This window comes from Cebidichthys violaceus, unplaced genomic scaffold (genome assembly GCF_023349555.1).
Source record: "Cebidichthys violaceus isolate CVI_PGR_0920_01 unplaced genomic scaffold, fCebVio1.0.p SCAF_45, whole genome shotgun sequence".
NCBI classification, from domain to species: Eukaryota; Metazoa; Chordata; class Actinopteri; order Perciformes; family Stichaeidae; genus Cebidichthys; species Cebidichthys violaceus.
The window spans coordinates 503752-524859 of NW_027176650.1; the positions used below are offsets into that span (position 1 = coordinate 503752).

The 21108-nt window shown below is 41.9% G+C and overlaps 3 protein-coding genes across 7 annotated transcripts; 1 reads left to right on the plus strand and 2 right to left on the minus strand.

Annotated features, from left to right (window-relative positions):
- Window positions 1-61: 61 nt before the first annotated feature.
- LOC137886649 (prolyl 4-hydroxylase subunit alpha-1-like) lies at window positions 62-8316 on the minus strand. Of its 4 annotated transcripts, XM_068729191.1 has the most exons (9): window positions 7676-8315; window positions 7422-7598; window positions 5550-5623; window positions 4859-4958; window positions 3566-3619; window positions 3262-3327; window positions 2622-2690; window positions 2148-2244; window positions 62-1184 (listed from the first exon to the last, which is right to left on the minus strand). In XM_068729191.1, exons 1-9 carry the CDS (start codon window positions 7856-7858, stop codon window positions 889-891), a joined length of 1116 nt encoding a protein of 371 aa, XP_068585292.1. In that variant the 5' UTR covers window positions 7859-8315; the 3' UTR covers window positions 62-888. The 4 variants fall into 4 exon arrangements, 2 of the variants coding, with proteins under 2 accessions (XP_068585292.1, XP_068585291.1); XM_068729190.1 differs by lacking the exons at window positions 4859-4958; window positions 5550-5623 and having other exon boundaries at window positions 7676-8316; XR_011104986.1 differs by lacking the exons at window positions 62-1184; window positions 2148-2244; window positions 2622-2690; window positions 3262-3327; window positions 3566-3619 and adding an exon at window positions 5107-5178 and having other exon boundaries at window positions 4872-4958; window positions 5550-6253; window positions 7676-8314.
- A 1203-nt stretch (window positions 8317-9519) lies between these two features.
- On the plus strand, window positions 9520-13853 carry LOC137886639 (arginase-1-like). Its single transcript, XM_068729177.1, has 5 exons — window positions 9520-9612; window positions 12620-12714; window positions 12805-12909; window positions 13085-13221; window positions 13298-13853. The coding sequence occupies exons 1-5, from the start codon at window positions 9520-9522 to the stop codon at window positions 13459-13461; spliced, it is 594 nt and encodes a 197-aa protein (XP_068585278.1). The 3' UTR covers window positions 13462-13853.
- A 432-nt stretch (window positions 13854-14285) lies between these two features.
- On the minus strand, window positions 14286-19906 carry LOC137886652 (microfibril-associated glycoprotein 4-like). Of its 2 annotated transcripts, none has more exons than XM_068729194.1 (7): window positions 19870-19906; window positions 19330-19376; window positions 18036-18191; window positions 17421-17459; window positions 17200-17296; window positions 15633-15800; window positions 14286-14880 (listed from the first exon to the last, which is right to left on the minus strand). In XM_068729194.1, exons 2-7 carry the CDS (start codon window positions 19333-19335, stop codon window positions 14627-14629), a joined length of 720 nt encoding a protein of 239 aa, XP_068585295.1. In that variant the 5' UTR covers window positions 19336-19376; window positions 19870-19906; the 3' UTR covers window positions 14286-14626. The 2 variants fall into 2 exon arrangements, with proteins under 2 accessions (XP_068585295.1, XP_068585297.1); XM_068729196.1 differs by having other exon boundaries at window positions 18036-18188; window positions 19870-19905.
- Between the last annotated feature and the right edge of the window lie 1202 nt (window positions 19907-21108).

Sequence of the window (21108 nt, forward strand, 5' to 3'; positions counted from 1 at the left end):
GATCCGTTGTGAGATTTCATGTTTAATCTATTCAATAATAAAGACAAAAATCACCTCAAATGAGCGTAAAAACATTTCTGCAATTGATAAACTTTTATTGAACTTTGTAATTTCAAACACGATGAAATACTTCATAAAATACGTGAATGGAAACACGGTGATTGTTGTGTATAAATTGAGTGCAGCAGTTCTTTATTTATTCTGACTAGAAACATATTTTACATTTACTCAAGTACTGTACTTCTACTTTACCTGAGTGTACTTTATACTTCTACTACATCTCAGAGGTAAATATTGTACTTTTTACTACGTTCATCTGACAACTTCACAGATTCAGATTATTAATCAACTAAGAAATGATGATGTAACATTACAGATTATATAAAGTCAATAAAATAATGTATAATAGTTATAATATATATTGTTCTGATTTTAAGAGTACTTTTGATACTTATATATATTTTGATGATGACTTTTGTACTTTTACTTGTGATATTAGTACGTGTACTTCCTGGTTGTGTATTCTGGTTCCTGATTGGTTCACACAGTCTGCGATCAAGTCATGTGACTAAAAAGACGATTTGGAGCGAAGTCACTGAAGACAAACTGAGTAAATATGAGAAGTAGTGGAAGTATAAAGTAGCAGAACGTGGGAATACTCGAGTAAAGTACAAGTACCTGGAGTTTGTACTTGAGTAAATGTACTTAGTTACATCCCACCTCCTTTAAACTCTCAACGAGGAAAAGATCAAAGCTTTAAAAGTTGATGTTTGAGACGTTTAACAGGTTTAAATTGACATCGACACGATAACTTGTGTTGTGTTCAAGTGACTTCTGTTGTAATTAAGATCAAAGAGGAAATGTGAACTTTAGTGAACTGAATGTGTTTTAACATGAAAGACAAGAGGAGGAGGAGGAGGAGGAGGAGGAGGAGGAAGAGGAGAAAGAAAAGGAAGAGGAGGAAGAAGAGGAGGAGGAGGAGGAGGAGGAGGAGGAGTTGGAAGAAGAGGAGGAAGAAGAGGAGGAGGAGGAGTTGGAAGAAGAGGAAGAAGAGGAGGAGGAGGAGGAGGAGTAGGAGGAAGAGGAAGAGGAAGAAGAAGAAGAGGAGGAAGAAGAGGAGGAGGAGGAGGAGGAGGAGGAGAGGAGGAGGTCAGTCCGTCTGACATGGATCCATTTATTGGACACTGCAGACAGACAGAGAGATGAAGATGAAGATGAAGACGAGGATGACTGTTAGCGGTTACAAACAGGATCGCTAGTGAACGTCACACTAGCGTGCTAACGTGCTAGCGTGCTAACGGATTGTGTGTTGTTGTGTTGTGGAGCAGAGAACAGAGGAAGAGATCCTCGTTGTTCTCCGTGAGGTGAGCATGAAGAGAGAGAGAGCTCTGCTCCAGGAGGAAGTCTGGCGCCGTGTGCTCTGATTCTTTGGTCAGGCAGTGAACGCACCAGGAAACTCCTGGAGGAGCAGCTGTTAAAGTCTCTTCTTCTTGAATACGGGCTTTTAATTCATGTGATGTGGAGAGCAGACTTAGAAAGAGGAAAGATCAAAATTTAAAGAAAACTTTTAAAATGGAAAATTTGAAAACAGAATTTGGTGTGATGGTAGAATGAGTGTTTTCAAAATAAGGTCACTGTATGTTAGGAGGAAACCAGGGAGGGACCTACTTTTTCAGAATAAAAGCCACACAGACATCTTGACAGGGTTTTTTTTCAAACTAAAAGCCTCATAGATTAACTGTATCCTAACAACAAGCTCAGGATGATGAGCCTCCAACAGTCACTGTAAGTTAACAGGAAACCAAGGATGGACCTACTTTTTCAGAATAAAAGTCACAGAAAGTATCTGTATCTTGACTCAGGTGAGGTTGTTTTTTCAGAATAAAAGCCCCATAGAGTAACTGTATCGTAACAGCAAGCTCAGGATAAGTCTTGTTTTTTCAAAATAAAAATCCCCAACGGTCACTGTATGTTAACAGGAAACCAGGGATGGACCTATTTCTTTCAAAATAAAAGTACCCCCCTCACAAAGAGACAGAACTCTGGTTTAAATGAGCCGTGTGAATTCAGAATGTTGTCGTATTGATAATGTTAAAATGTGAATATAAATATATATATATAGCTATAAACACATGTTCTGAACTCACCCCACTTGTTTCCCACCAGAACCGGACAGGCAGCGTGCCGGGTCCGGTAGTCTCCTTCTCCACTGGGATACAGATTGTACCAGAACACCGCCGAGCCCTGAGGACACATCATCATCATAATAATGGTGAAAAATAACAATTAGTATAATAACAATAGATATAAATAGAATACAGTTTATAAGACAATAAAAATAATAATGAACGTGTTAAATATAAATATTCAAAAGAGCATATTTCCACATCTGTAAAGGCAGACTACACAATAAACTCTGCACTATTTAAAACATATTGTTTCATATCAAGATAAAAACAGGAAAGAATTAACAGTAAAATATAAGAATATAATTCAACAAAAAAACAAACAGCAACTTCAGTTTTGAATATCCTGAAATGTTTCATTATTTCATGAATAAAGACTAAACAATGAATGAATCAACAGTCAGTTAATTGATGAGGACAATAATGAAAGTGAACCTTTTTGGGCCAAATAGCAGCTCCAACATCAGTGAAGACGGTGGCGCCCCCTGCCTGTACGTCACTCATCTGCAGGAGGAGACACAGAGCCGTTAATAATGATTACATCATTATTATTCACGATTACATCATTAGTATTCATGATTACATAATAAGTATTCATGACTACATCATTATTATTCACGATTACATAATTAGTATTCATGATTACATAATAAGTATTCATGACTACATCATTATTATTCACGATTACATAATCAATACTTATAACATAATGATTAAATAATTATTATTATTGATTTAGTAATGATTCAAAATGATTTAATAATTATTAAATAACATTTAACAATGATGAATCATGATTTATATTGATTAATAATGATTAAATCATAATGATTAATGGTTAAACACTTCTTAATTATTAAATAGGTATTAATATGACTTAATAATGATTGAATAATGACTAATAATGATTAAATAATGACTAATAATGATTAAATAATGATTAAATAATGATTAATAAATGACTAATAATGATTAAATAATGACTAATAATGATTAAATAATGACTAATAATGATTAAATAATGATTAATAATGATTAAATAATGATTAAATAATGATTAATAATGATTACTGACGTAAAGCAGCCAGGTAGCGATTCTGTTTCCTGTCCCCAGCTCTTCAAAAGCATCTGGTTCATCTTTCTATAAAGAATATAAAAATGTAAATAATATCACACCAAAACGATGAGAAAGAGAGAAACAGGAAGTAAACAAGACATTGAGTAATTGAATAATAGAGAATAATTGTTTGCATCATGTACAAGAGCTGCATCCAATGATCAGGGCAGAAAGGTTCATTATCATTATTACTATTATTATTATTATTTTTTTTTTTTATCATAAATAAAAGCCCACAGAGTGTCACGATGATTTAATTTACCCGTCCAAAGTCATAGTGAGGCTCGTACTGTCCTCCCACTCCATAGTTAGCCACCTGCAGACGACAAAGACAAAGAGAACAAGAAGAGACGACAAAGAGAAAGAGAAGAAGAGTCGACAAAGACAAAGAGAAGAAGAAGAGTCGACAAAGACAAAGAGAAGAAGAAGAGACGACAAAGACAAAGAGAAGAAGAAGAGACGACAAAGACAAGAGAAGAAGAAGAGACGACAAAGACAAAGAGAAGAAGAAGAGACGACAAAGACAAAGAGAAGAAGAGACAACAAAGACAAAGAGAAGAAGAAGAGTCGACAGACAAAGAGAAGAAGAAGAGACGACAAAGACAAAGAGAAGAAGAAGAGACGACAAAGACAAAGAGAAGAAGAAGAGACGACAAAGTCAAGAGAAGAAGAGTCAACAAAGACAAAGAGAAGAAGAAGAGTCAACAAAGACAAAGAGAAGAAGAAGAGTCGGCAAAGACAAAGAGAAGAAGAAGAGTCGACAAAAACAAAGAGAAGAAGAAGAGTCGACAAAAACAAAGAGAAGAAGAAGAGTCGACAAAGACAAAGAGAAGAAGAAAAGTCGACAAAGACAAAGAGAAGAAGAAGAGACGACAAAGACAAAGAGAAGAAGAAGAGACGACAAAGACAAAGAGAAGAAGAGACGACAAAGAGAAGAAGAGTCGACAAAGACAAAGAGAAGAAGAAGAGACGACAAAGATAAAGAGAAGAAGAGACAACAAAGACAAAGAGGAGAAGAGTCGACAAAGACAAAGAGGAGAAGAGTCGACAAAGACAAAGAGAAGAAGAGACGACAAAGAGAAGAAGAGTCGACAAAGAGGAGAAGAAGAAGAGTCGACAAAGACAAAGAGAAGAAGAAGAGACGACAAAGACAAAGAGAAGAAGAGTCGACAAAGACAAAGAGAAGAAGAAGAGACAACAAAGACAAAGAGAAGAAGAAGAGACGACAAAGACAAAGAGAAGAAGAAGAGACGACAAAGACAAAGAGAAGAAGAAGAGACGACAAAGACAAAGAGAAGAAGAGACAACAAAGACAAAGAGAAGAAGAAGAGTCGACAGACAAAGAGAAGAAGAAGAGACGACAAAGACAAAGAGAAGAAGAAGAGACGACAGGAACATTTAATAAACGCTTGAGTCACGTTACATTCAAATATATTGTTCACTCTGAACACACCTCTGGATCTGATTCATGTGTTTTGTGTCTGCATGACAGTAATAGAAATAATATCCTCTTCTTCCTCTTCTTCCTCCTCCTCCTCCTCCTCCTCCTCCTCACCTGCAGCTCCTCTGCCGTGGTGACGTCCAGGCCGGTGACGTCCTGGATCCTCTGGTTGATCCGGTCGACCACCGGGTGTTCAAAGGCCCCGAGCCAAGCACTGAGGGAGAGCGGAGACAGGAGAACGTCTCACTGAGGCCATGTCCACACGACTACGCTGTGAGCACCGAAAACGGAGGAGTTTGAAAACTCCGGGGTCGCCTCTTCGTGTGGACGCTCGTAAACGCTTTAGAAATGATGACGCCCACCTTCACTACTTGATTGGTTGTTAGCAGACATGACGTGTCCTTCCCTGATTGGTCACGCCCATATCACGTGACCTTTACCCGGAAGATCACAAACAACAGCCTTGATTACTGATCGACTACCAGGTTAATTTAACATGGACAACTGATTACTACTACTACTACTACTACTACTACTACTGACTACAGGGGAGAGATAAAGACCCGCAGCGCTGTAACTACTAAAACTTTCGACAAATTACATTACATTAATTGTATTGAATTGAATTGAATTGTAGGAAGATCTTAAATATCATCATTATTAAAGACTTTATTACTCTGTCGTATTGTTATATTAATATATATTAAAATATATTACTAACACCAACAACACAGTCCTGTTATAAACTCACCATTAGTTAGTAAAGGGGGGGGGGGAGAGACAGGCGTCTCTCTTGATGTCTCACCTCTTACTGATGCGGTAGTGGGCCGTCTCCAGAACACCGGTTACCGGGTTGGAGATGGTGGCTCGACGCAGCCACTCGACGCAGCCACGCAGCCACCATCAGCCAACATCATCAAGAACTGCATGGGTTTCAATGGTCCTCTCCCCATTGTGAAGACGTACATTGATAACTTTCAACATTACTTTATGGGAGCGATTGGGTTTGTCCATGTAGAGGAGCTCTGAGGGAGAGGAGGCGAACATCACAGTAGCTGATTTGTTTGCATTGTCGTCATGGAGAATGGTCAGGTGAATCTCCTTACAGATGTTACATGGCCTCTTTAAGGTGCATTTGTCGATTTTGTGTATTCGCCCACATTTTCTGCATCTCCCCTTCTCTTTGAGCCAGGCCGTAATGCCATTCCGGGATAGTTTCTTAAGTTCTGTGCATGCACCGAGGAAATGGTCTCTGACATTGCAGTAGGGGCAGTAAGGCTGTGGCTTATTGAAATGTACCTTTCCGTCGGTGTAGGCTCTCGGTTTGCCGTCTCTGTCGGATGTAGTTGATAGGTAGACAGAGGGTACTTGTCTGAGGGGCTGCCGTTCCTTCCAAGTTTGTGGTTGTTCCTGTTTGTGGAACTCAACAGCGCTCTCAGATATACGTTTGGCTCTTGACTTTGACTGTAGCCAGGTTGAAAGGTCAAGGAGGGAGTATGTTTGGTTGGCCTGCCCAGTCAGAATGCCACGATTAATACAGTGTTCAACAAATCCATCTCTATACTGCACAGGGAGTTTACTGAGGAGTCTGTCAACATGAGAGCCACATCTTAATTCGGACCCATTAGGGCCCTCCAGGGACAGCAACATTCCCACCAGAGCATGGGCAGAAAGGGAAAAATTATCAAAGGCCTCCACATCACCTATGCGAATATTGGGGGAATTCAAAATGGCTCCAATCTCACTTTGGACCAGCAGCCTTGGTTGACCATATCTCTCTTGAAGTGCTAGGAGAGCAGTGGAATAAGGTCTTGCCTCATGCATGCTGGATCTAGCCAATTTGTTTGCCCCTGGGTGCTGAAGATGCTCCAAGAGGACCTGGTATTTGTATTGCTCGGTTAGATGGGGATGATTGTCAAGAAGGTTATCCAGAGCCATCTTAAGGAGGCCAAAATCACTCTCTCGTCCACTCTTAAACACAGGAAGTGAAGGTCTTGGTATTCCATAGGCAGAAGCTATGAACAAATCAATGACATTGGGGGTTTGAGAATGTGGGTAAACAGGTTGTGGCTGCTGGAATGACATGGCTTGCATTGGAGGTAAACTACTGGTGAAAGTGGGCTGTCTTGCACCAGGCATGGTTGATGTGTAAGTAGGGGCTTGGACAGTGACCGGAGGTGCAGGTACATGGGGAATAGACAGAGAAGAGGGTATTACCATGGCAGATGTATGGCTACTGGGAGAGTGTATAGCCTGGGCCGACACATGGGGAATAGATAATGGTGCAGCTTGAGCAGTGACTGCAGAGGGCAGATAGTAATTCTGGACAGACCCTGAGCTTTGCTGTGTCATCTGAGGTTGAAGCGCATTGACGCAGACGTAGAGACCTGTCAAATCACTGTGTAGCCCCGCCCCTAAATCATCCCCTGCTTTCTGGTCTGTTTGACTCTAAATGGAGCATAATGTACTAAATGAACATCATGCTGTATTGAAGAAGACTGTAAACTAGAGATTGAGACCATAAACTCATGTTTACAATGTTTACTGAGGGAATAAATCAAGAGAGAAGTAGAGTCATTTTAGACTAGACTTCTATACAACCAGAGGAGTCGCCCCCTGCTGGACACTAGAGAGAATGCAGCTACAAACATCTGGATCTCTCCACAGCTGGACTCACCCTGGGTTTGGCGAGCTCTTTCACTTTCTCTATCTCTGCGTCCGACACGATATCGTGGTACCGGACGATGCAAGGTCGGTCCCACTCGTCCTCCTGCTTCACCGGACCGATCACGTATTTCGGGTGGCGGTCGTTGTCGTGGTAACGGCAGAAGAGGCGGCTCCGCCTGCAAGGAGTCTGAAAGAGGAAACGGCATCAGGATGACGAGGAGGAAGAGGAAGTGTGTGTGTGTTTCATCGTGAGCGTCTCCTCACCATCTTCAGGCCCTCGCCGCGACACAGCTGCTCGTACTTCTTCCTCTCTGGAAGATGGTCAGGGGGGCGACCCCGGGTCTCCCTCCTCCTCCCCCCTTCCTCCCCCTTCTGTTTGTCCAGCTGAAACTCAAAGTACTTCAGGTTCCCCATGGCTCTCTGGTGTGTCGGGTCTAACGGGGACATTTATAATCCGTCATGACATAAAGACAGGAAGTCAGTCAGACAGGAAGTCAGTCAGACAGTCAGGAAGTCATTCAGACAGGAAGTCAGTCAGTCAGAAAGTCAGTCAGTCAGACAGGAAGTCATTCAGTCAGACAGGAAGTCATTCAGACAGGAAGTCAGTCAGTCAGACAGGAAGTCATTCAGACAGGAAGTCAGTCAGACAGGATGTCAGTCAGTCAGACAGGAAGTCAGTCAGTTAGACAGGAAGTCATTCAGACAGGAAGTCAGTTAGTCAGGAAGTGAAAACACTCTGTAAGAGTACTAATACTACACTGTGAAAACACTCTGTAAAAGTACTAATACTACTCTGTGAAAACACTCTGTAAGAGTACTAATACTACACTGTAAAAACACTCTGTAAGAGTACTAATACTACACTGAAAACACTCTGTAAGAGTACTAATACTACACTGTGAAAACACTCTGTAAGAGTACTAATACTACACTGTGAAAACACTCTGTAAGAGTACTAATACTACACTGTGAAAACACTCTGTAAGAGTACTAATACTACACTGTGAAAACACTCTGTAAGAGTACTAATACTACACTGAAAACACTCTGTAAGAGTACTAATACTACACTGAAAACACTCTGTAAGAGTACTAATACTACTCTGTGAAAACACTCTGTAAGAGTACTAATACTACACTGTGAAACACCCTGTAAGAGTAGTAATACTACACTGTGAAAACACCCTGTAAGAGTACTAATACTACACTGAAAACACTCTGTAAGAGTACTAATACTACACTGAAAACACTCTGTAAGAGTACTAATACTACACTGAAAACACTCTGTAAGAGTACTAATACTACACTGAAAACACCCTGTAAGAGTACTAATACTACACTGTGAAAACACTCTGTAAGAGTACTAATATTACTCTGTGAAAACACCCTGTAAGAGTACTAATACTACACTGAAAACACTCTGTAAGAGTACTAATACTACACTGTGAAAACACTCTGTAAGAGTACTAATACTACTCTGTGAAAAGGAGATTTAAAAACAATGAAGAATATTCACTGAAACATTAAAAAGCTAAAGTAAAAGATAGTAATAGTTACAGTGCAGTTTAAGAAGTAAAATGCAGAAACTGATGAATATCCTTGAATGTGGAAAAACATAAAAGTCTTCAGTCTGGACCTAAAGGAGCTGACGGTAGAAAATAAGGCGCGTGTATTGTTCTTGTTTCTGGTTATGGTGTCAGAGAAGGACTGCCTGAAGATATGAATTATAATGGTGAAGTCTCTCTTCATGGATGTCTCAGTGAACCTGCGCTCAGCTTTCTCTCTCTGTTCTCTATTCAGACCAGCGTAGCTTCAAGGAGACCTTTGCTTCCCCGAGACGACCTTCGCTTTAGTGGGAGCGACTCGTGTCTACGAGCTCATAGAGGGCCGCTGTGGACGAGTACTCCCGAACGAACAGAGACACTTTGTCACAACCTCGGTTTACAGATTGCTCTCTGAAAGAAAACACAGAATGATCAGAAAGTGCAACATCAGTCACAGCAACCTTGGAGATGATCAGGTCCAGAGTGTTCCCTCTGTTCTGGGTCCCGTCACATGAGTCAGATCACCACATAGTTCTATAGACCCGCTGTCCTGGGGACCATCAACATGGATATTAAAATCACCAACAACAACAGCACAGTCAAGATCAATACAGATGATAGACAGCAGTTCAGTGAAGTCATCAGAGCAGGTGGGACAGTAGTTAGATGTAGAGATGCACCGATCCGATATCAATATCTGTATCGGTCCCGATATAGGAAAAAATTCTAGATCGGGTATCGGTGACAATGTGACCGATCCATAAAGGCAAATCTATTCAGTCCACTTATATGCGTTGTGCTCTGCGTAACGTCATGCGCTAGCGAACTGGCCGCATAGATTGTTTTCAAAATGGAGCGAGCGAAAGGATCAGCCATCTGGAACTGGGCAGCCGCTCTCAGTTGTCGGGGATAAGGGATTCCGGCTGCTAGTTAACCACCCGGAACCACGCTACGACATGGGAAGCCGAAAATATTTGTCGGAGACGGCGCTACCTGAACTGCACGGTAAAGTGTGCAAACACATATTGAAGGAGATAAAAGATGTCAAATCGATAAGTTTCACGACAGACATCTGGAGCTCCGACGTTTCCCCTGTGTCACTTTTAAGTTTAACAGCACACTGGCTGGATGAAACTTTTGTGCCACACAGTGCAATGTTAAATGCAACAAACTTCCGTGGGTCGCACACCAGCGAAGCGATAGCAGCTAGCCTGAAGGAAATGTTTGACAAGTGGCAAATTCCGTTGAGCAAAATCCACGTGATTCTGAGGGACAACGCCAGCAACATGAGAAAAGCGATGGACAACCTGGGGGCGCGTAGCGTCGGCTGCGTTTTTTAAATCGATTCAGCACTGTTTTTCTCTATTAGATCGGTATCAGATCGGTATCGGTCGATACTAAACCTCAGATATCTGTATCGATATCGGAAGTGAAAAACGTGGATCGGTGCATCCCTAGTTAGATGTTCTGTACATGTTCAGGAATAAAGCTCCAGTGGAATTCAGTTCAAAGGACCAAAGGACGTCACATAATACTAATACCACTCATAATACTAGTACCACTCATAATACTAGTACCACTCATAATACTAATACCACTCATAATACTAGTACCACTCATAATACTAGTACCACTAATAATACTAGTACCACTCATAATACTAGTACCACTCATAATACTAATACCACTCATAATACTAATACCACTCATAATACTAGTACCACTAATAATACTAATACCACTCATAATACTAATACCACTCATAATACTAATACCACTCATAATACTGGTACCACTCATAATACTAATACCACTCATAATACTAATACCACTCATAATACTAGTACCACTCATAATACTAGTACCACTCATACTAATACCACTCATAATACTAATACCACTCATAATACTAGTACCACTCATAATACTAATACCACTCATAATACTAGTACCACTCATAATACTAGTAACACTCATAATACTAGTACCACTAATAATACTAGTACCACTCATAATACTAGTACCACTCATAATACTAATACCACTCATAATACTAACACCACTCATAATACTAGTACCACTCATAATACTAGTACCACTCATAATACTAATACCACTCATAATACTAGTACCACTCATAATACTAATACCACTCATAATACTAGTACCACTCATAATACTAATACCACTCATAATACTAGTACCACTAATAATACTAGTACCACTCATAATACTAGTAACACTCATAATACTAGTACCACTAATAATACTAGTACCACTCATAATACTAGTACCACTCATAATACTAGTACCACTCATAATACTAATACCACTCATAATACTAGTACCACTCATAATACTAGTACCACTCATAATACTAATACCACTCATAATACTAGTACCACTCATAATACTAGTACCACTCATAATACTAATACCACACAGTAGAAGTAGAAGGTAGCATGAAAGTACAAGTACCTGAATCATTGATTTAAACACTTTAACGTGTGTTCAGTAACAACAGCAGCAACCGGCAGGACACACACACACACACACACACACACACACACACACACACACAAGGATATTTCTCAATTCAAACGATTCATGAAGAAACTTTAAATAATAAAACTGAATAATTAACTGTAATAAACTTCATTAAACCTGCTTCTGTGATATAAAACATAAGAAACAACTCACAGAAGTATTTACATTAAAATATACTTAAAGTACCAAAAGTCATCAAAAAAGAACTAATTCTGCAGAATGTCTGTTTTTCATCACTGTAGTAAAAAGTACACTATTATATATATATAATAGAGGTGCAGTGGAGTAATGAAAAGTAAATACTCCAGAGTAGTACTAGTACCAGTACTTTGAAGTCCTGATTAAAACCATTCGTTCTAAGGGGGAGGAGTCCGTTCTGAGGGGGGAGGAGTCCATCCTGAGAGGGAGGAGTCCGTTTTGAGGGGAAGGAGTCCGTACTAAGGGGGAGGAGTCCGTTCTGAGGGGAGAGGAGTCCGTCCTGAGGGGGAGGAGTCCGTTCTGAGAGGGAGGAGTCCATCCTGAGGGGGAAGAGTCTATCCTGAGGGGGGAGTAGCCTGTCTTGAGGGGGGAGGAGTCCATCCTGAGAGAGACGGAGTCCATCCTGAGAGGGAGGAGTCCGTCCTTAGGGGGAGGAGTCCGTTTTGAGGTGAAGGAGTCCGTTCTAAGGGGGAGGAGTCCGTTCTGAGCAGGGAGGAGTCCGTCCTGAGGGGGGGGAGTCCGTTTTGAGGGGAAGGAGTCCGTACTAAGGGGGAGGAGTCCGTTCTGAGGGGGAAGGAGTCCATCCTGAGGGGGAGGAGTCCATTCTGAGGCTGTTGTTAGCACTGTTAGCTGTTGTTAGCACTGTTGGCTGTTGTCAGCACTGTTAGCGTTGTTAGCACTGTTAGCTGTTGTCAGCACTGTTAGCGTTGTTAGCACTGTTAGCTGTTGTTAGCACTGTTAGCGTTGTTAGCACTGTTAGCTGTTGTTAGCACTGTTGGCTGTTGTCAGCACTGTTAGCGTTGTTAGCACTGTTAGCGTTGTTAGCACTGTTAGCGTTGTTAGCACTGTTAGCACTGTTAGGTCTTCAGAAACTCTTGGCCCCACACAGACCTGTTGTTGTTGTTGTTCTGTGTCTCCAGATTCCCGTCCTGCCCAACTTCTCGTGGATCAAACCGTGCGTGTGGGCCAAAGACCTGGTCTACGTGGGTCTGAGAGACGTGGATCCAGCAGAGCAGTAGGTCTTCATCTCCTTCATCCTCCTCTCAGGTAACATTCAGGGAGCGTTGATGAAACGGTAAAAGAGCTGACGAGTCGTGTTTCACAGCTACATCCTGAAGCTTCTGGGTGTGAAGGTGTTCTCCATGTCGGAGGTGGATCAGCTCGGGGTCTCCAGAGTCATGGAGGAGACCTGTGACTACCTGTCTGCCAGGTAGACCTTCAATCTTTATATCCACCAATGAAATCAGAGCTTTTACTCCTTCACGCCACTAATAACAATAACAACAATAACAATAAAGTAATTATAAAATACCAATAATAATAGTAGTATTATTTAGTATACCACTAATAATGACAATAATAAATGTGATGTATTACTTGTACAGAGGGAAGAAACCGATCCACCTGAGCTACGACATCGACGCCATCGACCCCTCGGTTACCCCGGCAACGGGGACACCTGTAGCGGGGGGGCTGACCTACAGAGAGGGGGTCTACATTGCTGAACACCTCAGTCAGACAGGTGGGCCGCAGCAGCCAGTTAGCTTAGCTTAGCATAGAGACCGGAGAACCACGCTGAGTGTGTGCTCGTCCTGCAGGTCTCCTGTCGGCGGTGGACTTGGTGGAGGTGAATCCTCTGAGGGGTCAGACCGAAGAGGACGTCCGGTCCACGGTCGACACGGCGGTGGATCTGCTGCTCGCCTGTTTCGGACGCCTCCGCGGTGGAAACCACACGCCGGATTACCGCCTGCCCGAGCCTTGACGAGGGACGACGCCGGGCTCTCCGACTGTACTGACGGACACCTGAACGCCTCTGACCATGAAAGGGACAATCAGAGAAGAATACAGTCAGTGAAGTTCTGCTGCTTTAAACCAAAGAAACAAAGATGTTCCTGAAGGGAGTTCAACTTTAAAAACAAATCATGTTCATTGATTAATCTACTGTATCAATTATCCTTTTGATTCATTATTTAATCTGTAAAAAATTGAATATTCTGTTGATATGAAGCAGCCAATGTTTGCTGAATAAATAAGTGAGCGATCGTCAATGTTCTGTTGATCGACTCGTCAATTAATTGTTTGAGCTTTAAATTTCATTCAACTGCCTAAAGTGTAAATTCATCTAAATAAAGATGGTTGAAACATGGTTCTATACTTTATGCTCCACGTGTTCCTCTTTTGAAATGGTTTCAGCAGTTACTGCTGTGATTTACACTCCATCAGATTCTATTCTACCAGATTCTTTACTTGAGGGGGAACAGGAGGGGGCTGCTACGTTTCCATGATGACGCTGACGTTATGTCGAAGCGCCTTTCCCCATTCGTTAGCTTGTTAGCTAACTCGCTTCAGGACGTAAAAGGTTTATTTCTATCGGCACATGACGCCGTGATACAGCCTGAGCGATCAGCCCTGTTTTATTTCTCATTTGTTTCCATGTAAAGTATAAATTTGAATATTAAATATCATACATGTATGTTGCTTTTTGTTCAGCCGATACGAGACACGCTACCTGAGTGTTTGTGACTCCAGGTGAGTCCAGAATCCAGACACAAGGAGACAGAGTGAAGACATCACATCAGCTTTCTGCTTCAGCTTCTCTTTTATTGTCACCGTACAGCAGATAATGATTCACATCAGGGTTTCAAACCTCCACCAAACTACTACCTGTCCTGGACTGAAACCTCGTGTTCCTCTTTTGAAATGGTTTCAGCAGTTACTGCTGTGATTTACACTTCATCAGATTCTATCAATGCGTTTCCATTTAAAGATTATGAGCCATTCTGAGATGGTAACACACTTTAAAACCATCCGCTGCTTTTCTTGAGCTGTTGATCAGTTTCAGGAACATAAGACCTAAGATTACATGATTAATGAGAGAAAGAAATCACAAGAGATCAGCTGATGTTCTGCTGTACGTTGGTCCTGAACTATTGCACAGGACGGATCTTCATGCTGATGGTCTTCAGGGAGTAGTCATGACCCTTCCAATGGTACCACGACACTCCAACAGCATAGAGAGTACTGTCAGCCCCCCAACGATAAACCCCGTTGGGGTTTGCTTGGTGACAATTCTTGTACCAGAACGCCCCCAGGTATCGTCTGGCACAGTTCTTCACATCCTTGTCCTGGTCTTTGTCGAAGGTGGAGAACTTCTGTCCGTTGTGATAACTCAGGGAGTCTCCTACAGAAAACACACACAAGAACCACAGTGTTTGTAAATCAGCATTAACTTTAAATATCAGAGACACAGCGGAGGAAACAGTTTAGTCACTTGTGTTGTTTTGGACGGTGTGTTTGGCTAACAGCTAACAGAGCTACTTGTACACACACCGCTGTACCGCTAACACCAATCAGTTTTGTTTTCAGTCAACATCGTATGTTGGGTCTTACAAGACGACTTCCGCTTGTTTTTGAGTTTGAATGAAGAGTGTTTTACGATGCTTTATGACCCATCAGTGGTGGTCCATCAGGGCCAGCAAAGCCTTCTCTGCTGGCCTAAACAGAATCACAAAGTTATAGCCATTTCATAATTAAATCATTTTTCATAAATACACTACATGTATTCTAAATATTGTTTCCCATTAGCTTATTATGTCATTGCATAGCTACTGTCTTAATGACGAAGCATCCCGTCATGCACGTATTCATGTTTCTGCACTCTGCAGTTAGTGTATTTGGAGTTGTTGAGCTTCATGTCACATTTTATTTCACTTGTCAAATGTTGCAGTGTTATGTGAATATGTGGTTTTTACATGAAACAAATAACCGTATAATACTCCGCAGGCATGCAGTTTGGTAAGTTTGTTAATATTTAATGTAATGGGGTTCAGATTAACACGAGCGCTCCATCATATTCTGATCTATTTTATTTGTTTCTGAAATTACATTAATAAATAACAGATGGACTAACAGACTAAACGTCATCTCACTCACCTGCCCCTCCGTTGGTGAATCCAGATACTTTCAGTACAAATCCGTCACATTCTGCACCGACGGAGAACACAGAGTAGCGAGCAAACACTTTTTTCCCGTTGAAGTCCTCCATGTCGACCAGAAGCTCATATTTTTGTTTCTGTGTCAGGTAGTGGATGTGGTCCAGACCTGTGAATATATATACACACACACACACACACACACACACACACACACACTCACACTTATGAAGGTGTACACATTGGCCACAGTTTGACATTTTCTACCTAATTCAATAAAACGCTGACATACTATAAATTCAGGAGAAGAACAAACTGAATGAATGACTTGAGCCCCCAAATGTGGCCACAGCTCCATTTCAGGAGTTTAATGTGTGTACTGTAATGAACATTGAGTTTCATGAAGTCGTGATTCCATTCTTCATCTTCCTCTTGTCTGGGGCCGGTTCATGGGGGCAGCAGGCTTAGCGGGGTATTCTAGCGAACCCTCTCCCAAGCAATGTTTTCCTGCTCTTCCTTGCGAACCCTGAAGGTTCCTAGACCAGACGGGGTATATAGACCCTCCGTGTGTTCTGGGTCCATCTTAACCAGTTGGACGTGCCCAGAAAACCTCTAAACGGAGGCGTCCAGGAGGATCCTGATCAGATGTTGAACCACCTCAGCTGGCCCCTTTAGACATGAAGGAGCAGCGGTTCTACTCTGAGCTCCCTCTGGATGTCTGAACTCCTCACCATATCTCTAAAGCTGAGCCCAGACTCCCTACGAAGGGAGATCATGTCGGCTGTTTGTCTCCGCCATCTCAGTCTTTGGGTCACAACCTAAAGCTCATGACTATAAGTGAGGGTCTGAACGTAGATGGACTACTAAATCAAGAGCTTGGCCTCCGTCTCAATGATCCGGTACAAAGACTTCATCGCTGCCGATGCCGTACCGAAACCACCTGTCCATCTCATGCTCCATTTTACCCTCACTGGTGAACAAGACCCTGAGATACTTGAACTCCCTCACTTGGGGCAGTGACTTTGTCCCCAACCTGGCAGAAGACCATGGCTACAAACCGCCCCAGTGCTAAAGAAGGTCACATTCTGAAGGAGCCAACAGAACCACATCATCTGCAAAGAGCAGAAATGCAATTCTAAAGGTCCCCAAACTGGACACTCTCCTTCCCCCCTGCTAAGCCTTGAAATTCTGTCCATGTAAATCACAAACAGGACTGTTGATAAGGGACAACCCAGCGTGTTTGACTTTGTGCCGAGTATCCGGACACAACAAGGACCAGATGGCCCGTATAAATAACCCCGGTACCCTGTATTCCCCACAGGATCCTCCTAAGGACAGGGTTGTAGGCCTTCTCCAAGACTGGATGGACAAACTCCCATGACCCCTCCAACAGACCTGCAAAGGGTAAAGAGCTGGTCCACTGGTCCACAACCAGGACAGAATCCCCATCGCTCCTCCTGGATCTGAGGATCGACAATCGGTCAGAGCCTCCTTTAAGGCACCCTAGAATAAACGTTCCTGTTGAGGCTGAGCATGAAGTCATGACATAGTTTGGTTTTGTTTCTCACCGAGCCAGTACTCTCCTGCAGCGCTACCAAAGCCGAACTTGTATTGGTCCCAGGGCCTGTAGAAGTTCAGTGATCCGTCCATCCTCCTCTGGATTACCTGGAGGGGGGGGGGGGGGGGGGTTATCTGACAGCTCAGGTTTCCACACAACAAGGTTTTTACTGGTATGTGATTGATTGTAAAGGTCCAAATGGAAGTGCTCATGCTTCTGGTAAATACTCACCATCCATCGTCCTCCTTCTGATGCCATGTCACAGTACACCTACACACAAACACAGAACAACAAGAATAACACCTCCTTATTCAAGGAGCTAAGACTGATCGGAGTCCATAGAAGCGGCAACCTCTGGTACTAAAGAGTGAAGTCAAAGCTTCACGTGTTAAAGCTGCATTCTCTCTAGTGTCCACCAGGGGGCGACTCCTCTGGTTGTATAGAAGTCTAGTCTAAAATGACTCTACTTCTCTCTTGATTTATTCCCTCAGTAAACATTGTAAACATGAGTTTATGGTCTCAATCTCTAGTTTCCAGTCTTCTTCAATACAGCATGATGTTCATTTAGTACATTATGCTCCATTTAGAGTCAAACAGACCATAAAGCAGGGGATGCTTTAGGGGCGGGGCTACACAGTGATTGACAGGTCTCTACCAGAGACGTATACGCCGTCTACGTCACTCCTCCTCAGTCCAGATATGGTTAAATACATCAGTTCACAAACCAATGAGAGACGTCACAATGCCTACGTCCACTTCTTATAAACAGTCTGTGGTCCATAAGTAGTCAGCAGGAAGTTCCTCTAATCTGGCAGAAACACTTTGTGGTGTAAATGTGAAGGTTACCTCGACAGCAGACTTCTCTCCAGCGGGATGGATGGTGTACACTCCACTGGGTCGTCTTTTGTCCTGCTGATGGATGTCGCTGCAGTCCAGTGGTTGGATGAGATCGTAGCAGCTGATCAACAGCGGAGCCAGGAGGAGGAGGACGACTGAAACCTGCTGGAACAAGTTTGAATTTAACTTTCTGTTGTCGCAGTTTAACAGTTTGTCTTCTGACACGTTGACTTTCTTAGTTCTGGAGTGAGAAACAAAAAGGTTGAGAGAACAAAACTACTTAGTTAGGTTTAGGTAAAGATCTTTGTTTGTGTTAGAATAACTTAAAGAAGTGCCGTTAGTTAAGTACACAAGTTATGAGACAAATAAATCAACATTGACTTCTGGTTTCGGACTTATCGGTTCTGCTATCGGTACTTTCTTAGTCCTGCAGTGAGACGTCCTCGTCTCAAACGTCCTCTCTCTGTCTCTGTGTCTCTTTGTCTTTGTCTCTGGCTCAGTACAGCGTGAGACTCACATCATGATCAGAGAGAAGAAAACATTTGAGAACTCTGGTCGTCTCAAACACAATCAAACCCTCACGAGTAAATTTATCACAACGTGACCAATAAGCAGAAAAGAACATCTTTTTGTGGAGCAGCCGTCAGGTAACGGTAGTGATGTCATACAGTAGTGATGTCATACATTAGAGATGTCATACAGAGTTTGATCAGAAGAACAGGGTCATCAAAGAAAGACAATCACTGAGTTAATTGTTTAGCTGAGAATGGACTTGAACGATTTCAGAACTTCTTGTAGCTTGTTGGGCTGAGACTGCTGAACGAGTGTCATAGACCCAGTTTAAGTCAGTCAGTGTGTATTGAGTTGTTTAATACAAAGTTATTAATAAGGGGAGCAGCTGTGTGGTTGAACTTTATTCAGCCCTTTGCTGCTCAGAATATTGTTTATTTTATAAATTAGTTGATTAGTTGTTGGCATTGGAATAGTTTAGTCTACAATAGTGAGTTATGTTAACATTGATGCTCTAGAAAGACTATTTGTTTACATAAGAATAATAAAAGCAACGTTGATTCTTTTCTTAATTAATTGTCTTTTTCTTTCACTAAATAATCAAAAGGAACCTATCAGAGCACTAGTATCGATAAAATCCTAACGACGTCGTGATACAGTCAGGGAGTTGTGAACGTTGACATGAACAGAGGTCTGCTGCTGAAAGTCCTGCGTTTGTTTAAACTACGTCACAGAAATCATGAACCTTCATATCTACTGATATCACAAACGGTCTGTAAAATATCACGTTTACCTTCATTGTTGGATTTGTGCTGAAACGACGTGGATCCGTCTGACGCTCTGAAAATACAAGAAGACGTTGAAAAGGGTTCACATGGAACAGATTAATTATCACTGAAACAAAACTGCTGTTCTTTAATCACAAAGGATGATACAAATGAAACAACGTTTAAGCTCCAACATCACCGTACAGTCACGACATCACTTCAAATCTAACTTTAGTCAAACTTATTTTACTGCAATCATAACGTCTGATCTGCTTTTCAGAGCCACGAATCAAAAACTATTAAAAAAATCCAGAGTTTTTGAGAATCGTTAGTTTCACTAAACAAACATCGTGATACTCAAATGTATCGATATTTAAGTTTACAATTAAAGGAAGAATAAAACTACCACACAAGTAGTTACAGATTGTTCATAACAAAGACACTTTTTCTCTTAACAGTTGACATGCAATTGTAAAATGTTAATATTCAGTCATTTTGGTTAAAGACTGAAATCATAAACAGACAGTAAGAGCTGGTTTATCTCTGAGCTTCCTGTCTGAACTCACCTGCAGGTCCAAGTCTGGAGGAAACAAACTGCTGCTTCTCCTTCACTCGGTCCGCTTTTATCTGCACAAGGTTCTGTGACGTCACACCAGTTCACGAAGACACATTCAATGAAGACATGATCAGACGCATGATAAGTGTGTATTTAGTTTAATTCAAACAGTCCAACGTCAACACAGCTTAATATTTGAGTAATATCTGTAACCGATACAGTCAATGATCTTATCTGAGTGTTTGTGTTCCTCTTCAAGTCCTCCTGGACGTCCTGTTCTTCTTCTTCTACTCACGTTATGTTTGAAACATTAAACTGAGTTTGTTTTTCTGATGAAGGCCCTTTAGAACCAAATGATTGTGAATTAAAGAAAGTTTAACCGTAAGAAGATTTAGAGCTTTAAAACAACAACAACTTTGAGTAACTTTAAGGAACACTGGAACATCATACTTTACCTCAAACCCTGGAGGAATCGGTTTGTCTGGTATTGTCCCATTTTGTCTGGTATTGTCCCGGTTTGTCTGGTATTGTCCCAGTGTATCCAGTATAGTCCCGGTTTGTCCAGTATAGTCCCAGTTTGTCCAGTATAGTCCCAGTTTGTCCAGTATTGTCCCAGTTTGTCCGGTATTGTCCCAGTTTGTCCAGTACAGCCCCAGTTTGTTCTATACATTACAGTCATTTTCTTTTTTTTTACTAAATACTATATATCTGTACTGTGCCGGTTTGACTGGTATTTCCCCGCTTTGTCCGGTATTGTCCCGCTTTGTCTGGTATTTCCCCAGTTTGTCCGGTATTGTCCCGGTTTGTCTGGTATTGTCCCACTTTGTCCAGTATTGTCCCAGTGTATCCAGTATAGTCCTGGTTTGTCTGGTATTGTCCCAGTTTGTCCGGTATTGTCCCGGTTTGTCCGGTATTGTCCCAGTGTATCCAGTATAGTCCTGGTTTGTCTGGTATTGTCCCAGTTTGTCTGGTATTGTCCCACTTTGTCCAGTATTGTCCCAGTGTATCCAGTATAGTCCTGGTTTGTCTGGTATTGTCCCACTTTGTCCAGTATTGTCCCAGTGTATCCAGTTTAGTCCTGGTTTGTCCGGTATTGTCCCAGTTTGTCCGGTATTTCCCCGGTTTGTCCGAAATTGTACCGGTTTGTCCAGTATTGTCCCAGTTTGTCCAGTATTGTCCCAGTTTGTCTAGTATTGTCCCAGTTTGTCCAGTACAGCCCCAGTTTGTTCTATACATTACAGTCATTTTC